The 19,268-nt window shown below is 41.0% G+C and overlaps 1 protein-coding gene across 1 annotated transcript; it reads left to right on the forward strand.

The window, feature by feature from the left end:
* The first annotated feature begins 5,283 nt into the window (after nt 1-5,283).
* slc39a13 (solute carrier family 39 member 13) lies at nt 5,284-18,261 on the forward strand. The gene is made up of 10 exons (XM_041937787.1): nt 5,284-5,420; nt 6,313-6,678; nt 8,400-8,507; nt 8,930-9,072; nt 11,169-11,288; nt 12,644-12,733; nt 14,813-14,863; nt 15,037-15,169; nt 15,272-15,371; nt 16,562-18,261. Exons 2-10 carry the CDS (start codon nt 6,351-6,353, stop codon nt 16,635-16,637), a joined length of 1,149 nt encoding a protein of 382 aa, XP_041793721.1. The 5' UTR covers nt 5,284-5,420; nt 6,313-6,350; the 3' UTR covers nt 16,638-18,261.
* The last annotated feature ends 1,007 nt before the right edge of the window (nt 18,262-19,268 follow it).

Below are 19,268 nucleotides of genomic sequence, written 5' to 3' on the forward strand. Positions count from 1 at the left end.
TTGGTCTCTGATCAGCCAACCACTGTCGTCATCCGGGAAGATGGCTGGATTGTCCCAGTCCACGTCTGAGGGCACTCTGGGGGCCCTCTCCTTCCTCTGGCAGGCCAGATTATGGAGGACAGCACAAGCCACAGTAATATTGCATGCTCTGTCTGGACTGACCCTCAGATGGTGCAGACATTGGAAGCGCGCCTTCAGGAGGCCAAAGGTCATCTCGATCCGAGCCCTTGTCCTGGCATGGGCATTGTTATATGCCTGCTGTGTTCCCTGAGGGTCTGCGTAAGATGTGAGGCAAAAAGGCCCACAGGCATACCCTCTGTCCCCCAGCAGCACACCAGAGCATTCACCTGTGAATGCAAAATCATCAATAGAGGGACATTCTTGACACAACCTTGATGTTAAAAGTGGCTGTTAATCGAGGTCATGTGGCTCACCTTGTGAAAGGCGCCGATAGACTGCAGAGGGCCGAAAGATTCGGGAATCATGGACTGAGCCAGGCCACTTTGCCACAACATTGCTGATCAGGTAGTCAGCATTGCAGACCATCTGAAATTTTAAGATGTAGACTATTAAACCAATCAATGCACATCACAAGCAATGTACAGTGTTCATTAATGTCATAAAGTCATGTTCACCTGAACATTAATGCTGTGAAAGGATTTCCTTTTCACAAAATTTCCCTCATGGGCACCTGAGGGGTTAGGTATGCTAGTGGTGATCCACCTCCCGTGCCTTGCTTGTGGTTTTTAATTGCTATAAGTACAGACAATATGTGAGCAGGCACCCTCTGGGTACAAAGTATGTACATGCATAATATTTGTCAGGGCACCTACTGTTCAGCAGGATGTTCTTGTACTTAATCTTGACTTGCTGCCAAGCTCGTTTGGGCCCAGTCATGTTTAATCTGAAAATAATAAATTAAATTTAAAAAATTAACAAAGGACACATACACACACATAATGAATGAAACAACAGAGGAGCATGAGGAACAAATACAGAGCTGCATTTACATGATTTTACTCACATCTGCAGTCAATTTTACTGGCAGTTCCAGCTGTTTCATAATCAGAATACAACTACGTTTTTGGGGATGTTAATAAACTATTTGGATTGTAATTGTGACGGTTTCAGTGGAGTAGTGAGTGTGTGTTTGTGCAATACTTACGCATTCAGGCGATCTGCAATACCTTGCCACGTTTTCTCTTGTTGTTTAATGACAGTGGCGGTGTTTCCTTTTTTTTTTAAATTTAGTCTTTCACCTCTTCATATGCCTCCATAATTATCTCCTGCTCCAACGGGGAGAAGTTTGCTGCACGAGATGCCATGGTGAATCAGTCAATCTGTGATTGATTGCGGGCCCTATTTGAGGAGCTGTGTGCTGCAACTTATCCAGGATTGGTTTCACCTGGCTTGATGAATCCCTGTCTACTTATCCTGGCTTGGCGTTTGTGCAACCAATTAAGCCTGAACTCTGTTGTCTTGGATTGGTTGAGCGAGGCTCAATAACTTATCCTGGATGTCTGAATCCTACTTTTGTGCAACAGGCCCCTGGGGACCAAACAATGGGAGCAACCCTCTAAAAAGCTTGTTGTGTACCTCAACAGACTTTATATGTGAAGAATAGATTAAAATATTTTTACTGATTCACTGCTTTTGTTTGAAAGATGTTTTTGGAAAAGTAAACATATCCTTTACTTGAATAAAAACTATTCATATGAATGATAAAAAAAAAATACTCCATAAGTAAAAGTCCCACATTCAAAAACCAACTTAAGTAAAAGTACACAGATATTGTCAGCTAAATGAACTCATACTGTAGAAAAATGGTGCTAATAAAAACATACTATATGAATTCTTCTATTGTTATATTGATGCATTTATGTGCAAGGAGCATTTCACTGTTGCAGCTGTTCAAGGCGGGGCTAGATGTACTGTATATACAGTTAGATTAGCTCAGTGACTCCCAACCTGGGGGTGGAAAGATGAGATTGTGGGACAATTACATAGATGCAGGAAACATAGTTCTGCTACGCAAATCTGTATTTATTCAGTTATTTCTACAAAACACTGAGAAGGTTACCATGGAAATGTCTCTGTTTGTTCCACACAGGTGTTTTTGGATCATTCAACTACTTTCTCTGTCTTTTGTTGCTCCTGTCCCAACTTATTTGAAATGTGTTGCTACATCAAATTCAGATATTTGCAAAAATCAGTGAAGTTGATGAGCTAAAACATTAAATATATTTGTCTTTGTACTGTTGTTGTTAGAAGTGTAAAAAGGGATTAGCAAATGGTCACATTATGTTTTACACAGTGTGCCTACAAAAGTACTGTATTTCCCTCTGAAATGTTTGGAATAGAAGTACGAAGTAGCATAAGATGGAAATATTCAAGTAAAGTACACAAACCTCAAAATTGTACTTAAGTATAGTACTTCAGTAAATGTACTTAGTTACTTTCCACCACTGATAAAGTCTGTTTTCCTGTGATGGCTACAACAAAACCATTTAAACCAGTGAAAGAGACGGTGGAGGTTATGAAGCCATCAGTGTGACCAATAGCCTCTACTTTCAATCAGAAGCATGTGTGATCATTGATCACTGGAACTCAGTGTGGTGATTATAATTGATAGTTGGGGTGTAACAGATATAGGAACAGGAGCTATTTTCTGTAAGTTGGTGCAGTGACAGAATGCATCAGGATGAGTATATTGCCTGTTCAGAAAGGTGGGGTTTTCAGGGAAATTTTGGGTTGAACCCAGATGCAGACACGAGGTGGCGCTGGATTTATTTAACAAAAAAAAAAAACCCTCAGTGAACTGTGAAGAAACACAAGGACACAAGGACAGATGGGCCTAATATAGGAAAGAAGACACCACTAGGATGCACTGGACAAACACAAGAAATGTGGCATGGTGCATGGACACAGGACAACACAAGGAAAAAAAACTTACTAGGAACGGGGGTAGGCAAAAGACTATGACAACACACAAGAAACACTTACAAGGAGCATGACATGGCAAACATACACTGACAACAGTAGAGGACAGAGAACAAGACAATATGAGGAACACACTTACAGGGGCTGTGGCTGGGCTAATGACAAGGACACACTTATATGGACTGGGGCATGACTGGAGACAAAGACAAAAACTAGAAACAAACTACATGGACGGTGGGAAGTCTAGGAAACAGACAATACTAAAGACGCAGGACAAACATTTGCAAAAATGCAGCAAAGATAAAGAAAGACAAACCAAGGAAAATGTGAAATACGGCACAGACATGAACAAAGATAACACAAGGACTCATTTACATAGAACGTGGCATAAGGTAAAGGCAAGGTTTCAAGGGACAACGGAAGGTAACACAGACAACGATCTGACAAAGACTGGGGGGGAAGACACAGACTTAAGTAGACAAGGGAGGACAACTAATGACACACAGGTGAAACAGATCAAAGGCAGGAAAACACAGGAAGTAAAGCAAACAGAAACATAGCATGAACTTTCAAAATAAAACAGGATGTGACAGAAACAGACTATGATAACACAAAGGAAGAATCTTCACCATAAAACAGGCGTGACAAACACGGATCATGATACAAAAGAAAACCAACATAAAACGGACGTGGCAAGCACGAATCATGACAGCCTGTTTGTTTCAGTCTCCATCATCTTTTTGTTCAATAAACACATCCTACAATAATAAAGTCATACATTGCAAAACTGCAGTGTAATCCAGTGAGGCCCTTGAGGACAGCACTGACAGCATGCCTCTCTATTTACTGACAATTTCTATTCATGTATTGGGAATATTCAGGTTTTATCTGATGGTTGGTTGTTCTTGTCACTTATGTAGCTTTAATTATGGTGTTTTGGTGTTAGTAATTTTAGGCCAAGGTTGCTCAGAGCCGAAGAAGATTTCATGTGGAGACAGTCACATATATCAGGTTAGATATCTTAAATCAGATTGGAAGACTTCTTTAGTCCCGTACAGATTGATTTTTAGGGCTCACTGATACGCCAATAAAAGCTAGATTTGGCACTGACCCACTTTGGCTGATGGTGTCTTGAATAGGTCGGATCCTCTGTCATTTGAATGCTGTACTCTTGCAAGGTGGCAGTAACCCAAACTGCTTTGATGGGGAACCCTGTGTTTGGATATGTGTAACACTTCGAGGGAAATAGTAGACCGACTTATATTTCATTTACAACACTGTACATCTTATATAACACTGTGAATTTAAGAGAGACAAACTGTGGCAATGAAATCCAATCCTGGAGCGACTCCAAATATGAAACAGGCCTTTTTATAGATACAGACATTTGTATTTGTCATACTCGGAAAACAGTTGTTAATAATAACACCAACAGTGGCTCTGTTTACTGAACCGTCCCAGAAAAGCCGTGACAGTGTGACAGTGATCCAGCATGCACTACACCACAACCTTGAAACTGAAGAAGCTAAACGGAAGCATTAACTTCAATATTTACATCTGTGCTTTTCCTACAGTATCCTGTCATGTTTCAATATCTTCGGTGAAAGAAGGCCTACCAACAAAATATAGAACTTTATTGATCTGAAAGGGCATGTTTGTGCCCAAGATGCTCAGTATAGCCTTCATAGTTAACTACATATGTAGTGTACATATACACATACAAAGTGAAACAATTTTTTTTTTTAAAAAGGAGAAATATATATCCTTAAGGGCCCCATATGAGAAGACTGTTTCTGTCCAATATACAGTCTGTTATAAATTCAATATGAGTGAATATATATGGAAAGAAAAGTGTTATAGAAGTGAACCACACACATTTGGAAGAGCTCCTTGGACATAATTTTGGTGAAGTAAAACTAATTTTGGTATAATAACTCAAGAAAGAAGGAAAAGTATTATTCTATATTATTTTTCTTTAAGTTAAGCCTTTACTTCCAAGTCAATTAGATTGGCCTTAAATTTAAAAATAAGGAATCTGTGACTTTGTGAAATGTGAACATCCACCCCTTTATTGTAAGCCAACGTATGAGCATGGCAGATTTCCTCATTAGCTTAATTATCTCCACTTTTCCCCCCACTATTTCAATAATATCCAACAAAATAAAGATCTCCTTATATTTGCCTGCTGGAGGCTGCTCTGCATGTGGAAAAAGTTTGAGTCCTTTGGGACAAAACATGAAGTTACTTCCTGATATTTTGGAGGGGCGGGATCCATGTCCTGACTCTCCTCTCCTGTTTATCCCCCTCAGCCTCCAGGATCCTGATACGTGGCTGTTTAGGGAAGCCGTGGTGACCGGCGGTGCCTCTGAGCTGCCCGCAGCAGCTGGGAGTCTGGTGGAACTCAGCGGCGCAAGCCTGCCGTTATCAAGTCGGCCTGGATGGCAGGGACACACTGGTGCAAAGACTGCCGAAACCACAAGGTATTTTAACATAAAATGTCCCACTCGTGTTGTAATTTGGTGTTAGCAGTTTGCAGAGGTTTCCCGGCCCCGTGCGTTTGCACTAACTTAAACTGACGCTAGTTTTAGCAGGGGAACCGTTAGCGTTGATTTGCGGTGATTGCGGAGCTAATCTCTGTAGCGAGCTGAGTGCCTGCATGGCTCTGAGTGCGTTTGGCGGCTAACGTTAGCTTGCTAACTTTTCACAGACGTGAGAGTTAGCTAGTTCAGTATGTCGTCGACAAAAAGGCTGCTTTTCATTTACGGCTAATTTGCCGCGTTGTTTCGCAGTTTAGCGCCGTGGCTTTTTTTTTTTTTTTCCTGTATATTTTAACGTTATATCGCAGCACAACTGTTGGGAGTTCACTGGTGCTTCATCTGGTCGACTCTCGTCTTGCTAACTCCTAGATAGGAAAATGATGAGCAGCATGTTTAGATGCTTTGAAACACGAATAACTTGTCTGTTGCGGCCGTTCAGCTAAAAATGTCTAATCATTTGCAGCAAGTTTAACGCTACTTGCACTACACCTCATAAGAGCCATGGCCAAATATCCACAGACAGCTGTCTGGAGGAAGAAAGCACAGGAGTCTGGTATTTCTGGAGTTTTCTCTCTCTGGCACAGCTGAACTTTTAACACAACTTTAGCTTGTGTCAGCAGGTCAGAGTACCAACGATTTGCATCAGGTTTGAGTTTAAAAAGTAACTAATTACTTCTTGATTTTTAGGTAGTTTGAACAGTAACTGTGCCAGGTGTAGCTGTGATTTGGCCTGTGTGACGGCTGATTTAAAAACATGCTCATTTAAAACTTTCGTACATTGCTGAAAAGGTGCAGGAGAAGCCTGTTTGTCTGAACGTGTGCTCCTCTCTTGCAGCGTTACTGGTTGCAAGTGCTTTTCGGACCGTGGGACGGATGAAAGGTGGAAGCTGTAGGAAGCCCAGCCGGGCTGTAGCTGCTCTGTTTATACCAATTATCCTGCTGATGCTGACCTTCAGGGCGGCATCAAGCAGCCAGAAGATGTCACAAACATCTATGGCACATGCAACAGCCACGGCTGCAGGGCCAGGTCCCGGCCTGACAGATGACCTCCCAGGCCTCCGGGCAGTGGCAGACTTCTTAGTCAGCGAACACGCTCATGTTTGGCTTCTGTCCCTGGTGGGCTCTGTTGCTGTAGGCCTCAGTGGGATTTTCCCCCTGCTTGTCATTCCTATCGAAGCTGGAGCAGCCCTCAAAACCGAAGGTAAGAGATGGCAATATGTAAGCTAAACATGCCTGTGAATTCCTTCGTGCCTCTCAATATCTCACTTCTGGCAATAATGATAACACAGCACGGACACTGCTGTAATTTGCAATATTTTGCAGGACAGTCATCAATGATACATCACTATATCTGTGTAACTGAGGAGAGAAGATGCCCTTTAATTTTTTTTTTTGAGAGGCAGGAATCATTGTATCAGTGCCATGAAGAGCTAGTCATCGTAATAACATAATAACTTTATTTATGCCAGCATTAAAAATAGGTTTAGTATTTAGGTTTATTCATTGTAGAACCTACAGATAGGCCACCCGTCTGCCACATCATCCACTATCCACCATTCTTACACTCACAAAACAACACCAGTGCATCACCAAGTAGTTCAGCCAGCCCCAGACCCAGCTGCACCTTGTTCATAGTTTTAAATTGTAGATTGTGCACATCTTTAAAATTCCTGTGAGATGGGCACTTGAACTTCCTGGAAAACAACAGCCTGCTGGAAAACAGAACATCTCCACTTGTGACCTCATGAACTTATTGCATTTTTTTCTGCACAAAGCCTAAACATACCTTAAAGTGTAAATAGACGCCGAGTAAGTGATGTGAATTTAAAGATGCTTACAAACATTATTTTGACATGACAAACACAACACACATGTCAGACTGTCGGTTAAAAGGTCACCATGTTCCACACCAAATCAAGTTGAATGGAAAAAGGAAAACATAAAAATGCATGTGTAATTAAAATCACTGCATGTACAATTTGAGCATTCTTATGTCTCGCACTCCCACAGGTACCTTTAAACAAAAGTCCAGCCATGCTAGCGGCTATGTGAGGCTGTACTGAGGCACAGTGGCACTTTGACCTAAATGCAAACATCAGCATGCTAATATGCTCACAATACTAACATGCTGATGCTAAGCAGTTATGTCATTAGTTTTGCAGGTGTTTATTAATAAAACGTAAAACATAAGAAGTATGGACTTGGATGTCTGAAACTGTTTCATGGAAATCTGTCTAAGATGTGAGTAAAGGGGTCAAAGAGTCACCAGAGTCATTAGGATACATTGTCAGTCAGGAAACATGTACCAATGTTTGATTAAATCCACTCAGTCAATGTTGAGATACCACTGGATATGTGAAAACTTTAACCTGCTGGTTGCGCTTGATAAGAAGTCAGATGACCACCAAAGTTCGTAGGGTTCTTCCTTTGGAGACCATGAATGAAAATTTCAGAGCATTCCATCCAGTACTTGGACTAAAGCAGTGGCACTTAGAGTATATGTGAAGTTCACACAATGTGCGTCTCAATCCACTTGTTTTATGTGCATTTTCACTTGGCACATAAAACAGTCTTGTGCTGAAATGCTTCAGTAGCAGGCCAACGTTACTGTAGGTCAGTTTTAGGCCTCCTCAGTGGCCCCACCCACTAGAACGTGGCATTCCACATGTATTTTAGTCCGTGGGTTTTCTGACTGGAGGGTTAGTCATTACCGAGGGAGCTCCTAAAGCATAAAAAAAACTCTGTGGAAGCCATGAGTCATCACTGTGTTTATTAGCAGCCTGAACCAGAGACACTTATGTGGATTTGTGTGTATGTGTCATGTTTCGAATCAATCAGTAAAAAAGGTGCAATTCCAAAAATAGATGAACAGTTTATTGCTGTTAATTGTCACTTTTTCTCTCTGTCTTTGTGTTTTCTCAGCTGGATGCCAGAAGCTGAAGCAGCTCTTGAGCTTTGCTATTGGTGGTCTCCTTGGCGATGTATTCCTTCACCTGCTTCCAGAGGCGTGGGCACTCTCTGGCTCTTCAGGTGGGTCGCCCTTCCACCAACACCACATCACCACCTTTGAATTTGAAGTATTTATTATTTGTTTGACCCATTCTTCCCTCTTAAACATACATGAGAATGAGATCATTGTAGTAGAAATAGGCTAGTGATCCGTTTTTCAGGATAATGTAAAACTTTATTATTACTACTCCATGTTCTTTCCTTGCTAATGTTGCTTTTCACATACAACAAAAGCTGGTAAAGTTCTTCAGATATGATTATTTTGAAATATATTATTAGGCATTTCATTGTTTTCAACATGTAAATATTTACTGAGCATTAATTTATATTTATTTTCTGTAACTTTTGGTTTAGCAGTACCACTCACCCGTGTTGCAGCTCAGTCGTCACTTACTGTATTTGCTCTTTTATTCTTATGTACAGTCTCTCTGCTTCCATCCTAGCCGGTAAACAAAACCACTACATGACTCAGGGCCTGTGGGTAATCGTTGGCCTGTTGGCCTTCCTACTCCTGGAGAAGATGTTCCCAGACCAAGACAGCCAGGAGGATCCCACTTCAGATTCAGACCTGAATTTTAACTCTGCTGTGAGTATTTCAGCTGAAATAGTGTGTTTTTAGATGAATCTGCCAGTTGCTGTACATGTGATTCTCACTGCAATCAGACATGTCGACACAAGCCTTCACACATTTTGTTTTCATAGCTATGCTTAGTGCGGACCTCTTGTAGTACTTGGTCTGCATATTTCTGTCAGTTTTTTGTGTGGCTGTAGCACCAGATGACCTACTGTATAACCAGCCTCAGTGATCTCATCTAAATTTAAAGGAACAGTTCGACATTTTGGGAAGTATTCACTTTCTTGAGGAGAGTTAGATGAGAAGATCAATATCAATCTCACGTCTTGTCATCACCGTGAGGTTGCCAGGCAGCCAGCGGAGACTCTGGGATATTACTGCACTCGGCCAAGAAATAGTGCAACACAACTAACAGCTGCGCACACATGAGAGTGGTAATGATCTTCTCATCTAATTCCCCGCATGAAAGCAGATAAGTGTATTTTCCAAAATGTCAAACTCTTCCTTTAAGAGCCTCTCAGTATAAATGATTATGAAATGGGTGTTTATCAGTGAGCAAACTAACTATGTGAGATATTGTGTCTGCTCTGTGCCGGCTTGAAACAGCTGTTCATATTTATTGTTATCACTGCCAGGCATCAGTCTGGAGGAAATCATGTGTGTGTCCTTGTGTGTATCTGTCCGCAGCTAATCCTTTAGATCACTGGACTCAGACTGCTCTGTTTTATATCACCTCTAACTGCTGAGTCCTCACCCGTCTCTGTGCTTTTGTCAGGGACAGCGTTGTCCAAGACAACCCGGCAATTGGTTGTCTTTGTTGTCATTCTCATCTGGAATTGGAGCATCTGCAGTTTAATTTCATACTTGATATGTAATGATACAGTAAAGTTCAGCATGATGTGAGATGAATAATTTCCAGTTTTTGCTGTCTTCGCTGCCATCTTGACTGGAAGCTTGCAGAGATGTGCAGACAGGGAAGGTTAATTATAACAGTGTTGGGCAAATTATTTTCAAAATGTAATCGATTAGAAGTTTTATATCATTAATACACCTCTTCAATGAACGTCCAGTCGTAGGATGTGTGTAAAAGCTGTCTCATCCTCCCTCTTTGTTTGCCAGTGAGGGAGAAGATTGGAATCCACAGCTCAGCTCCTCCACTGTTGTCTATTTATAGTGGTCTGGTGAAGCAGCTGCTTTAGCCATTTCAGCGTCTACAGGAGAGCACTCAACTTTTAGACAGAGGCAACAATAGATAGGGACACATTGTGACAGTATGCGCAAGAGACAGAGAGGGAAGTCATATGTATTTTATTCTTTTAAATGCTCCGTGCAGGCTAATCTGAGTCAGTGTTTTTCATGGACGCATCATATGTGTGCAGAGATTTTATCACTTTCCTGTTGTAAGTTATTATTTTCATCATAAATAAGAGTCACAAGGTGTTTTGAAGTGACATTTTAGCTCCAATCTGTTTTACAGCAGGAGGAGGAGGATTAATAGCCCTGAAAATACAGCACAATTTATTAGTTCGTCATGCTTCAGTCATAGACACGAAGCAAATATTTCCTTGCTGCGACCAGACGACAGCAAGCCATTTCCCTCTCACTTAATTTGATTATCAGTCTAAATGGCAACGCAAGTGGTTTCTGAGTGAGGGAACAAGGAAGTTGGCTGTTCTCGGAAAACGGAGGCTAAGATGAATTGGTCTCTTCTTCCATATTCAAAATATATACATGTTTGAACAGTGCTGGGATTTTTGGGTCATCTGTTATGTCTGAAAAATAAAGCAGAAGTACATTTTTTTTCTTATTGCTGCACATGAAGCTAGAAAAATAATCAGGGCAGTGGGTGAACCCTTTGACACACAGTGGGAGCAACAATAAAATGGCTGTTTATTGTACCGTGGAATTCAGGCTACCATTAACTCACTATTTTCAGTTATTCTGGTGCTGTTTGTGGGCAAGGTGGACAGGGTGGCTCCTCAGGGGAGGACGTAATTGGAGCATACATTTTTTGAATGAAAAATTTAAGTAAAAGAGGATGAGGTCATGGTGCAAGTGGGGACAGCATGTTTATTTTTGCCTTGTTTTTCTTTGGATTTTCTCCACAGACGCAGTCTAATTCAGTTTTCAGTGGAAAGGCAGTGGCATCACTCAGAAATGGGCACCACGCTGAGTCATGGAAATCCTCCAAACAACAGAGTCTGCAGGAAAGATCAGAGAAAATCAAGGTAATGCTGACAACCAAAACATTTTCCAGTTAACAAAAAAAAAGGTGCTAAATGACAGAAAGCGGTGACTGGGGGTGACCTCTCGATATCTGTTGCTTATGTAAGAGATCCTTGTGGTTCTTCAATCCTCCATGTAGTTTTTCACAACCAGCAACTTAGTTGGCTCAATGAAACCAGAAAGATCAACTTAACGCAGTTTATTGGCTCTTTGAAATTGTACAGTTCATCCTACTCCTAACACAATTTTTAATACAACCCAACAATGTTTTTATTACTGAAGGTCTTTGCCTTTAGACTGTGACCCCTGTATACCCTCAACCTTGTGTTGCAGTCTTCAGCAAATTCCTTTCAATGTGTTGCACAGTGCATATTTGAACTCGTAACATATGTAAATGTACCTTGTTTTATGTGTTTATCATTGTTATCATTCATTTTTATCATTTTCATATTTTCTTTTCATCAGAAAAGTGTGTAGTTTTGTTAGTGTAATCACAGATTATTTGTCTATTAGAGTCAGATAAGACATCTTTAAGCTTATAGCTAGACTTTGGAGACAAATAGCTCAAAAAGAGCGGGGGCTAAAAAATATGTAAAAGTGACTGTGAACTGTGTCTGTGAACTGTGTCCCCCACATCTCAACTATTGGCTATTTAAACTTGTATTTAAATAAAAGTTTCCCAAAATCCCCCACGTAAAATACATGTCAAAATGTTGAAAAGAGGATGAACAACATCTAGTTAGCACTAAATTTGAGAGTCAAGCCTGCCAAGCTGCCAATCATGCCAGCAAAACTTCAGGATTACCACACAAAAGCAACTAAATGTGTCAGCTGTGAATCAGCTGCCGTCATAATACCAAATAGCATGGTCTAAGCTAACCGTTCATTGAATTGAGACTTCCACAAAATGAAACGTATTAGAAAAAAAGCCCAGAGAAATCCATCGACCCATCTATTTTCTTTACCTGCCTATCCTGTTGAGGGCTGCAGGGGCCTGCAGCGTATCCCAGCACACATCAACAGCAAAAGTGTCCCAGAAATTCATGGTACATCACCAGCAGCTGCACAAGTGTTTTTGAGTTTCTTTGTCTTCTTACGCTGGACTCAGATTCCAGGTTTCCTCAGAGAGACTGCACATTTACAGCCTTATTTTAATGGCATCAGACAACAAAACTGGGAGCAACTTTAGCCAACACCACAAGACCTATTCAGAAAATGTTTAAATTACCCCCTATAAAAGCTGAAGTCCAACTAATCTGATTTAACCACAACTGAATCCTCAAAGAGAATGCTGTGACTGATAAATGTAGCTCTGGGTATTGTTAGTAACAGTGGCATCATGTTTTATGTGTCACAGACAAGTGGGTACCTAAACCTGCTGGCCAACTGTATTGACAACTTCACCCATGGACTGGCAGTAGCAGGGAGTTTCCTGGTTAGCAAAAAGGTAAGAAGCTGTGCTAACCATTCCTTCACCCTATGCTACATTTAGAGCAATATGCATGTAGTACATACACACGTGGACTTTTTTCTGTTTTGTCGAGATTGCAGCATATGTAATTCATGTTATTTCATACAGTCAAACCTTGAAGCAGAAGTTCCAACACTGGATGTCACAGTTTTAACTAGGCAGTAGTTGAAACTGTGATACTGCCTTAGAAAACAAGACCATCAGTGAGGAAATTGCATTTTAAAGCAGAAAGTGTACTGCAGTTTTGGATCTGGGCCTTTAGTTCTCAACTGTGTGTAAACAGAATTATGTGCTAAAAATGTGCACACCTCTAACCAGACTAGTTTAGCAAATTCCTTGTGTGAAATTGTGATTACATTCTTCACCATGCATATTTAGACATGGACTGCTGGTAAGACCAAACTGGCACACATTCATGAACTGACAGTCATGGCTATAACAGTGCATAAGATGACAACAGGCGTCTTACAGTTCAGCATATAGGACAATTAGGATACTTGAGGTATCCTAATTGTTAGTGTCATCATTGATTGACCCCATAATTATTACTTCTTGTTCACCATCTGCCAAAACCCCCCCACAAAATTCACTCAATCTGTAATGATGAAGAACTGTAACTGCATATAGAAGTAGATGTACTGTAGATTTGTAACCCTACCAGGGAAACTGAAATCTGAAAAAAGAGACTCACTAACAAGACGGCCATGTCAGACTGAATAAGAGACATGTTGTTAAATATCCATCCAGTGCAAATATTAGGCTGCATCTGCTATATTACAGGTGCAAATTCAGTTGCTTGCACTTAAAAGATTTAGTATTAAGTAAAAGAGCTGCAAAATGGCAGGGAAATTTGGATGTATAACACCTTCCTTGTGAATACAGTGTTTGACAGAGTATACAGGCTCACTGGCAGAGCAGTGGACCTGTTGTACCTTTCCAACAGTCATGTAGTAGACCACTCATGGACATTCATTACAGGCTACAACAGCCTTTTTTAGTTTGAAACTTGTTCTTGTCATATTATCGTTCAGGCTTGTTGAAAAACTGCTAAACTGCAGTACCATGTATTTGTGTTGCTTCAGTTATATTTGTGGCTGTGGGAAGGAGCGAGTCCAGCTGGAGAGACATAAGGCTAGCAGCATGAACTATGGATCAATGTGCCAGAGAGGAAGTTCACTAGATGTCTCAAACGTACACATACAAGATATCTCACCGGTGTTTTCTGTTTACTCTCATGCGTATTTATCACAATGTTGTTCGCCACAGTGAAATGTTTTATCAAGCGCCACGGTTTTTAATGCTTAATGGCCGATGAACATACGTTAAACTTAGATCATCAAGCGCCACGGTTTTTAATGCTTAATGGCCGATGAACATACGTTAAACTTAGATCATCAAGCGCCACGGTTTTTAATGCTTAATGGCCGATGAACATACGTTAAACTTAGATCTCTTCTTAGTGAACAGCACTGAAAAATATCAGGATAATGTAAATTTGTGAATTCAGCTCATTAAAGTCTTATCTTAAAGGGAACTGGTCATTAGGATTGCTAGCTGCATGCAAAAACATTAGATTAATTTGATGTGAACAGCAGTTGACGTCTTTGGCTATTATCTCAGAAACATTTTTAGCTTTTTTAATTTCATTTTAAAGATTTTTTTTTCAAAAAAAGCTTAATTATGCCTCATCATTTTGTCAGCATTTGTTGTTGCTCTACCTGCTGTTGTTAATATTACCTTATTACCTATAACCGGTTTGCACCCACATGTGATGCATTTGTGCAATTACGCTCCTGAATTCTGATTGAAACAACTGATAGCCCTCATCATGCTCGTCATCTAGGACTGTATAAGCTTTACAGCTATTTAAGAAGCTCTTCAAGTTTTTACATTGCATTTTATATCTTTATCTCTGTCTCCTCCATCCATTGCAAACTGAACACGTAGAGATTAGCACTCAGTGTAGGTGGTCCCAGGTCTTTCCCCCTTGATTCTACAGAGCACATTTCTTTTAGGAACTAAGACAAAGTGGTGTTAATGAGTCATTTCTTGCAGGTTGGCTTCCTCACCACGTTTGCCATCTTGCTCCATGAAATCCCCCACGAGGTGAGATTACAGAAATCTTGGTTAAATTGTACAAAATCATATCTAAATTTGGAGGGTTTACATGAAGGCTTTGTGTTTACATAGCTGAAAGCGCATAGGGTGAATCAGGCTGCTGCAGTGGCTGTAAACACGACAAATGTTTAGCCATTCCTCGCCTGTGTCGTCGTCTGCAGGTGGGAGATTTTGCCATTCTGCTGAGGGCCGGCTTTGACCGGTGGAGCGCCGCTCGCATGCAGCTGTCCACGGCGCTGGTTGGGGTCTTGGGTGCTTGCTTCGCCCTGTACACTCAGTCACCACAAGGTACAGGTAAGGTTGGACCAATTCTCAATATGCATACAATTGTTCACATTATTGTTAACTGGAAATTATTTTACAGCAGCCAGAATCAGTCTTTCCTACTGTGTCTAGAAAACGCCACTGCCTGGATATTGCCTTTCACCTCTGGAGGCTTCCTCTACATAGCCTTGGTGAATGTGGTGCCTGACCTGCTGGAGGAGTCCAGTTTTAGGTATGTTGCATGTTTTTAAATACTCATGCCCTCAAAGCTGGGATTGGTAAAATTAATCCAACAGAAAAATCCCATCCCATCCCTTCAGGCCTGCAAAGCCACTCACCCAAAACACATAAACACACAGAGTGATGGAAGGCTGCTTCTTTTAATAAATACATAAATAAACAGCTCTGCTAAATGCCACAATCATACAAACACAAGCAAAATAGCCGTTGCGAATGTATCTTTCAGTCTGAATCGGCTACCCAGGCCTGACAGCTACTGCTTACTGCTGTGGGTGTGTGCTTTGTGCTGCTGTGTTAGCTGCTGAACAAGAGTCTGTCAGCTCAGGGGGTGTTTACCGGAGCTCAGCCCATCATTGTCATCGCTAACAGTATCAAACTACCTCATGTCTCATTCACATGTAAGAAAACACCTCATATTATGATAATGAACAAAAACGTTGAACACGGCTTTTGTTCATCAAGACCAGAGCGACTGGAATAACAGCTGTCAGCTAGTATGTTAGTACTGGGAAATTCTGGCTGCGCGTTCTCTGCCATTCTTGTGCAACTAGCTCACTATAGCTTTAGTTATACATCTGCTTGGCCTAGTGGAAGACTCCAGTCATGTGTATTGAGTGCAGGGGCAGAGTGCGCACAGGTAGGCGAGTACGTAGGCAGATACATCCAGTCGTTTCATTTGGGCCAAGTTTAACTATTGGATGGGCTTATTCCAATCCTGCAACATCCTTGATCCTTGATTTTTATTTATTTATTTTTTTTTTATTGTTGTTGGGATATAAAGAGAATTTTGACAAATATTACAAAAAAAATGCCTCAAAAATACATGACCTACTCTAGCTTTCATGTTTCCCTGTGGATTTTTATAAATAAACAAGAATAGTAAATAAACAAGAGTTATGTTTATCCTGGCACTTGTGTTCACATTACAAACGAAACCCACATCTGAAAACATGACTCAATAGCGCTGCCAGTGGCCAAAATCTCCACAGGGTACCTTTAACCTGTTCTGTTATTGTTGGAGTTGAACCATAGTGGCAGTGTAAGAAGGAGGTTTACTGTAGAAGAAAGCTTGTTGTATCTTGTGTGAAGTGGGTTCTGTGGTGTGAAAATGGGCAGATGGCATATTTCTTTAAAGTCCTTGAATCAGTCTGAATCTGTCACCTTTGTTGTTGGCGTTTCCAGGCAGTCCCTGCTGCAGATCCTGCTCATTTTCTGTGGCGTGGCTGTCATGGCTCTGCTCTCTGCCATTGTCGACTGAACATGGAGGAAACTCCCCCTCTCGCCTTACCAAACACTAAAACCCAGCACTGGAGAGAAATCCTGTTCTCCACCTACACCTCATGTCTGGAATCCTTTATTCACGGAAACTTCATCTTGATTCAGAGATTACGTCATCGCCATGTCACACTTAAACGAACATCAGAAAGAATAACGGCACTTTATGGATGGATGGATGACTGAAAGAAAGATCTGCAGACAGGACATTTGCGTGTGGCGGACTTAAAGATCAAGGGAATTCAGAGGGTTTGTATGGATAGCTGTTACCAAATTGTCTTAAATTGTTGATCAGACAATCATGTTGTTTTGCACATACATTTCCGCAGGTAAACCTGATGTTCCTGCTCAACACAGCGGTACTATTGGACCTCCTCCTTTTAAAATGTACTCAACCCTTGTATGTATTGTTTTGTATTGGTACTGTTGTGCATCTCCAGTTTCTGATCTAGCTGCTGCATATTTATTGAAAAGGAGACAAGCAACATACAGCTTTTTCAGACATGCACCACCACCACTCCATCATTCTGTCGTGTTAAGAAATAAGTGCCAAGAAGTCAGGGCGGTCTGTTAAACGAGTGTCAGGTCTGCACCAAAAGCTAATTGTTTTTCTGTTTGTGTCTTCCTCGCACAGTACAATCTGCACCTTTTTTCTGCACAAGTTGGTGTTTACACACAAAACTCTGCCGGAATAAATATTTGTGATAAAGTTGAAAGAAGAAGATTGGTACTGTTAATACTCAGTTTCTGACTTGTTGCAAAGAAGTCTGACAAAGTTAACAAAGTTAGTATGTTGTTGACAAGGCTCTTGGTGAAAGTTTCCAACCCTGAAGAAAGACTTGTATAACTATATATATGTTTAAAAAAAGAACTATGGAGAAAACTACGAACTTTCATAAATGTCTCTTGTTGATTAGCTTTATTTTATCCCCATTTGGTTTCAGGTAATATTGTTTGAGCAAACATACCCCTCCAGTGGTCATAAGCTTTGTTTGCTGTAGAAAAGTTTTGTATGATCGGCAACTCTCTGACGCCTGTCCCCCCTTTTAGAAAGCTGAACATTCTTCCAGTACAGGACGCAAACATTCGTCAGGTGTGTGTGTGTGTTTATACATAAATATATGTTCTTGCTTTTATCTCTACCACCATCATTTAGCAACTCCTTCAAATATAAGTCCCAAATCCATTCGTATAATACTAGACAGGTTGATCATCTTCACCTTCCTCTTTACCAAACGAGACATGGTCAGTCATCATACTTTACAGGTATGGAACTCCAAAGTGCTCATTATCAAGAGCTTGTTTAGAAATTTGTGATGTCTAATTATTTATTGACATGTATATATATTTGTTTTCTTGCTTCTTTTTCACTGTATTGTTTTTCACGTATTTCTTTGTTTTCATTGGATTGCTGCCTACTGATTGGTTAGTTTTTCTCCTCATTTTGTGTGCTTCTTGTTATTTTTATTTTTTATTTTTTTTTGGGGGGGGGGTGCTATTTGTTTTTCTCCTGTGGCTTCTCGACCTCTCCTGACACGTCTTTCATTTTTTCATTATCTGGATTTTATGCAGTCTTATGTGTGTGCAAATAAAATAAAATAATGCTGTTTATTTTCAGCTTTATGCTTTATGACAGAAAGACCACATGCACCAGCAGACCAGTATGATGAACTGGGACACAGGCATTACAGTGACCTCAGTGGGATAAAGACAAACTGATATTGACGGGTAGACCCGCGTTAAGGTCCTGCGGCAGCCCAGTGTGCTGAACTGACCTCCCTGCACAAATGTCCACCGTGAGCATAGTTTACCGCAATGAACCTACGCCTAAAATGTCATATGGGAGCGGAGGGACGGCAGGTATTGATCGTGTGTTCACAGTTGTCCAACACAGTCTGTTTGGCAAGCTTCTGTTGCCATAACGACTCCGCCGCAGGTTGCCTTCCTTAGTCATCAGCCTGTGAGCTGCCTATTGTCTGTGGGAGCCTTCCTCAGTCACAGCACAGAAGGACAACAAACAACCACTATGTACGCTGTGATGGAAGACATTCAGCAGGAAACGGTGCGAGCACGAGCAACAGATCTTTCATTGATACTCAGCTGAGCAACGATAACTTCATAGTGTCAGATTCCTGGAGTTTAGATGAAAATATCTGATGTTGTGGACGACAAATCTAACGGTTTGCTGAGGATGAGAGTAATCCCCTCAGTTGTGTTGTGGTAACAATTAGGCAACCTTCAATTAATATGCAGAGAGAAGTTAAGTTTTTTAGAGTGACTTCACTGACTTCCTGCTGACAAAATCCTGAAGTTCTCCATCAGCTCTGTGATTTCATGTCTGTGCTGAAGTCAACAATGTGGCAAGATGTCATGGGCCGAAACTAAACGTCTCCTACGCTCAGACGTTACAAGTTATACACACATGAAAACGGTCAGTCATGTCAGTGTTTTATGCTGTAACGTGGTCCGGTGCCATTAGGGATCAGTTCCAGTAAGCTTGGTAACAGATGGTCCATCATCACAGTGGCCGGGTCTCATTTTAGTGTGAATCCAGTAGAAATAAGGGTTTAACAGTGCAGGTGTGTTTAAGGATTAGGCGTCATTTGTTAGTCAA

Source organism: Chelmon rostratus, chromosome 1, assembly GCF_017976325.1.
Source record: "Chelmon rostratus isolate fCheRos1 chromosome 1, fCheRos1.pri, whole genome shotgun sequence".
In the NCBI taxonomy this organism is placed as follows: domain Eukaryota; kingdom Metazoa; phylum Chordata; class Actinopteri; order Chaetodontiformes; family Chaetodontidae; genus Chelmon; species Chelmon rostratus.

Bases quoted from the DNA above. Each gene is read 5' to 3' on its own strand.
- slc39a13 (XM_041937787.1), top strand. From the start codon at position 6,351: ATGAAAGGTGGAAGCTGTAGGAAGCCCAGCCGGGCTGTAGCTGCTCTG. The intron at 6,679-8,399 runs GTAAGAGATGGC...GTGTTTTCTCAG, and splicing joins AGCAGCCCTCAAAACCGAAG to CTGGATGCCAGAAGCTGAAG. The intron at 12,734-14,812 runs GTAAGAAGCTGT...CATTTCTTGCAG, and splicing joins GTTTCCTGGTTAGCAAAAAG to GTTGGCTTCCTCACCACGTT.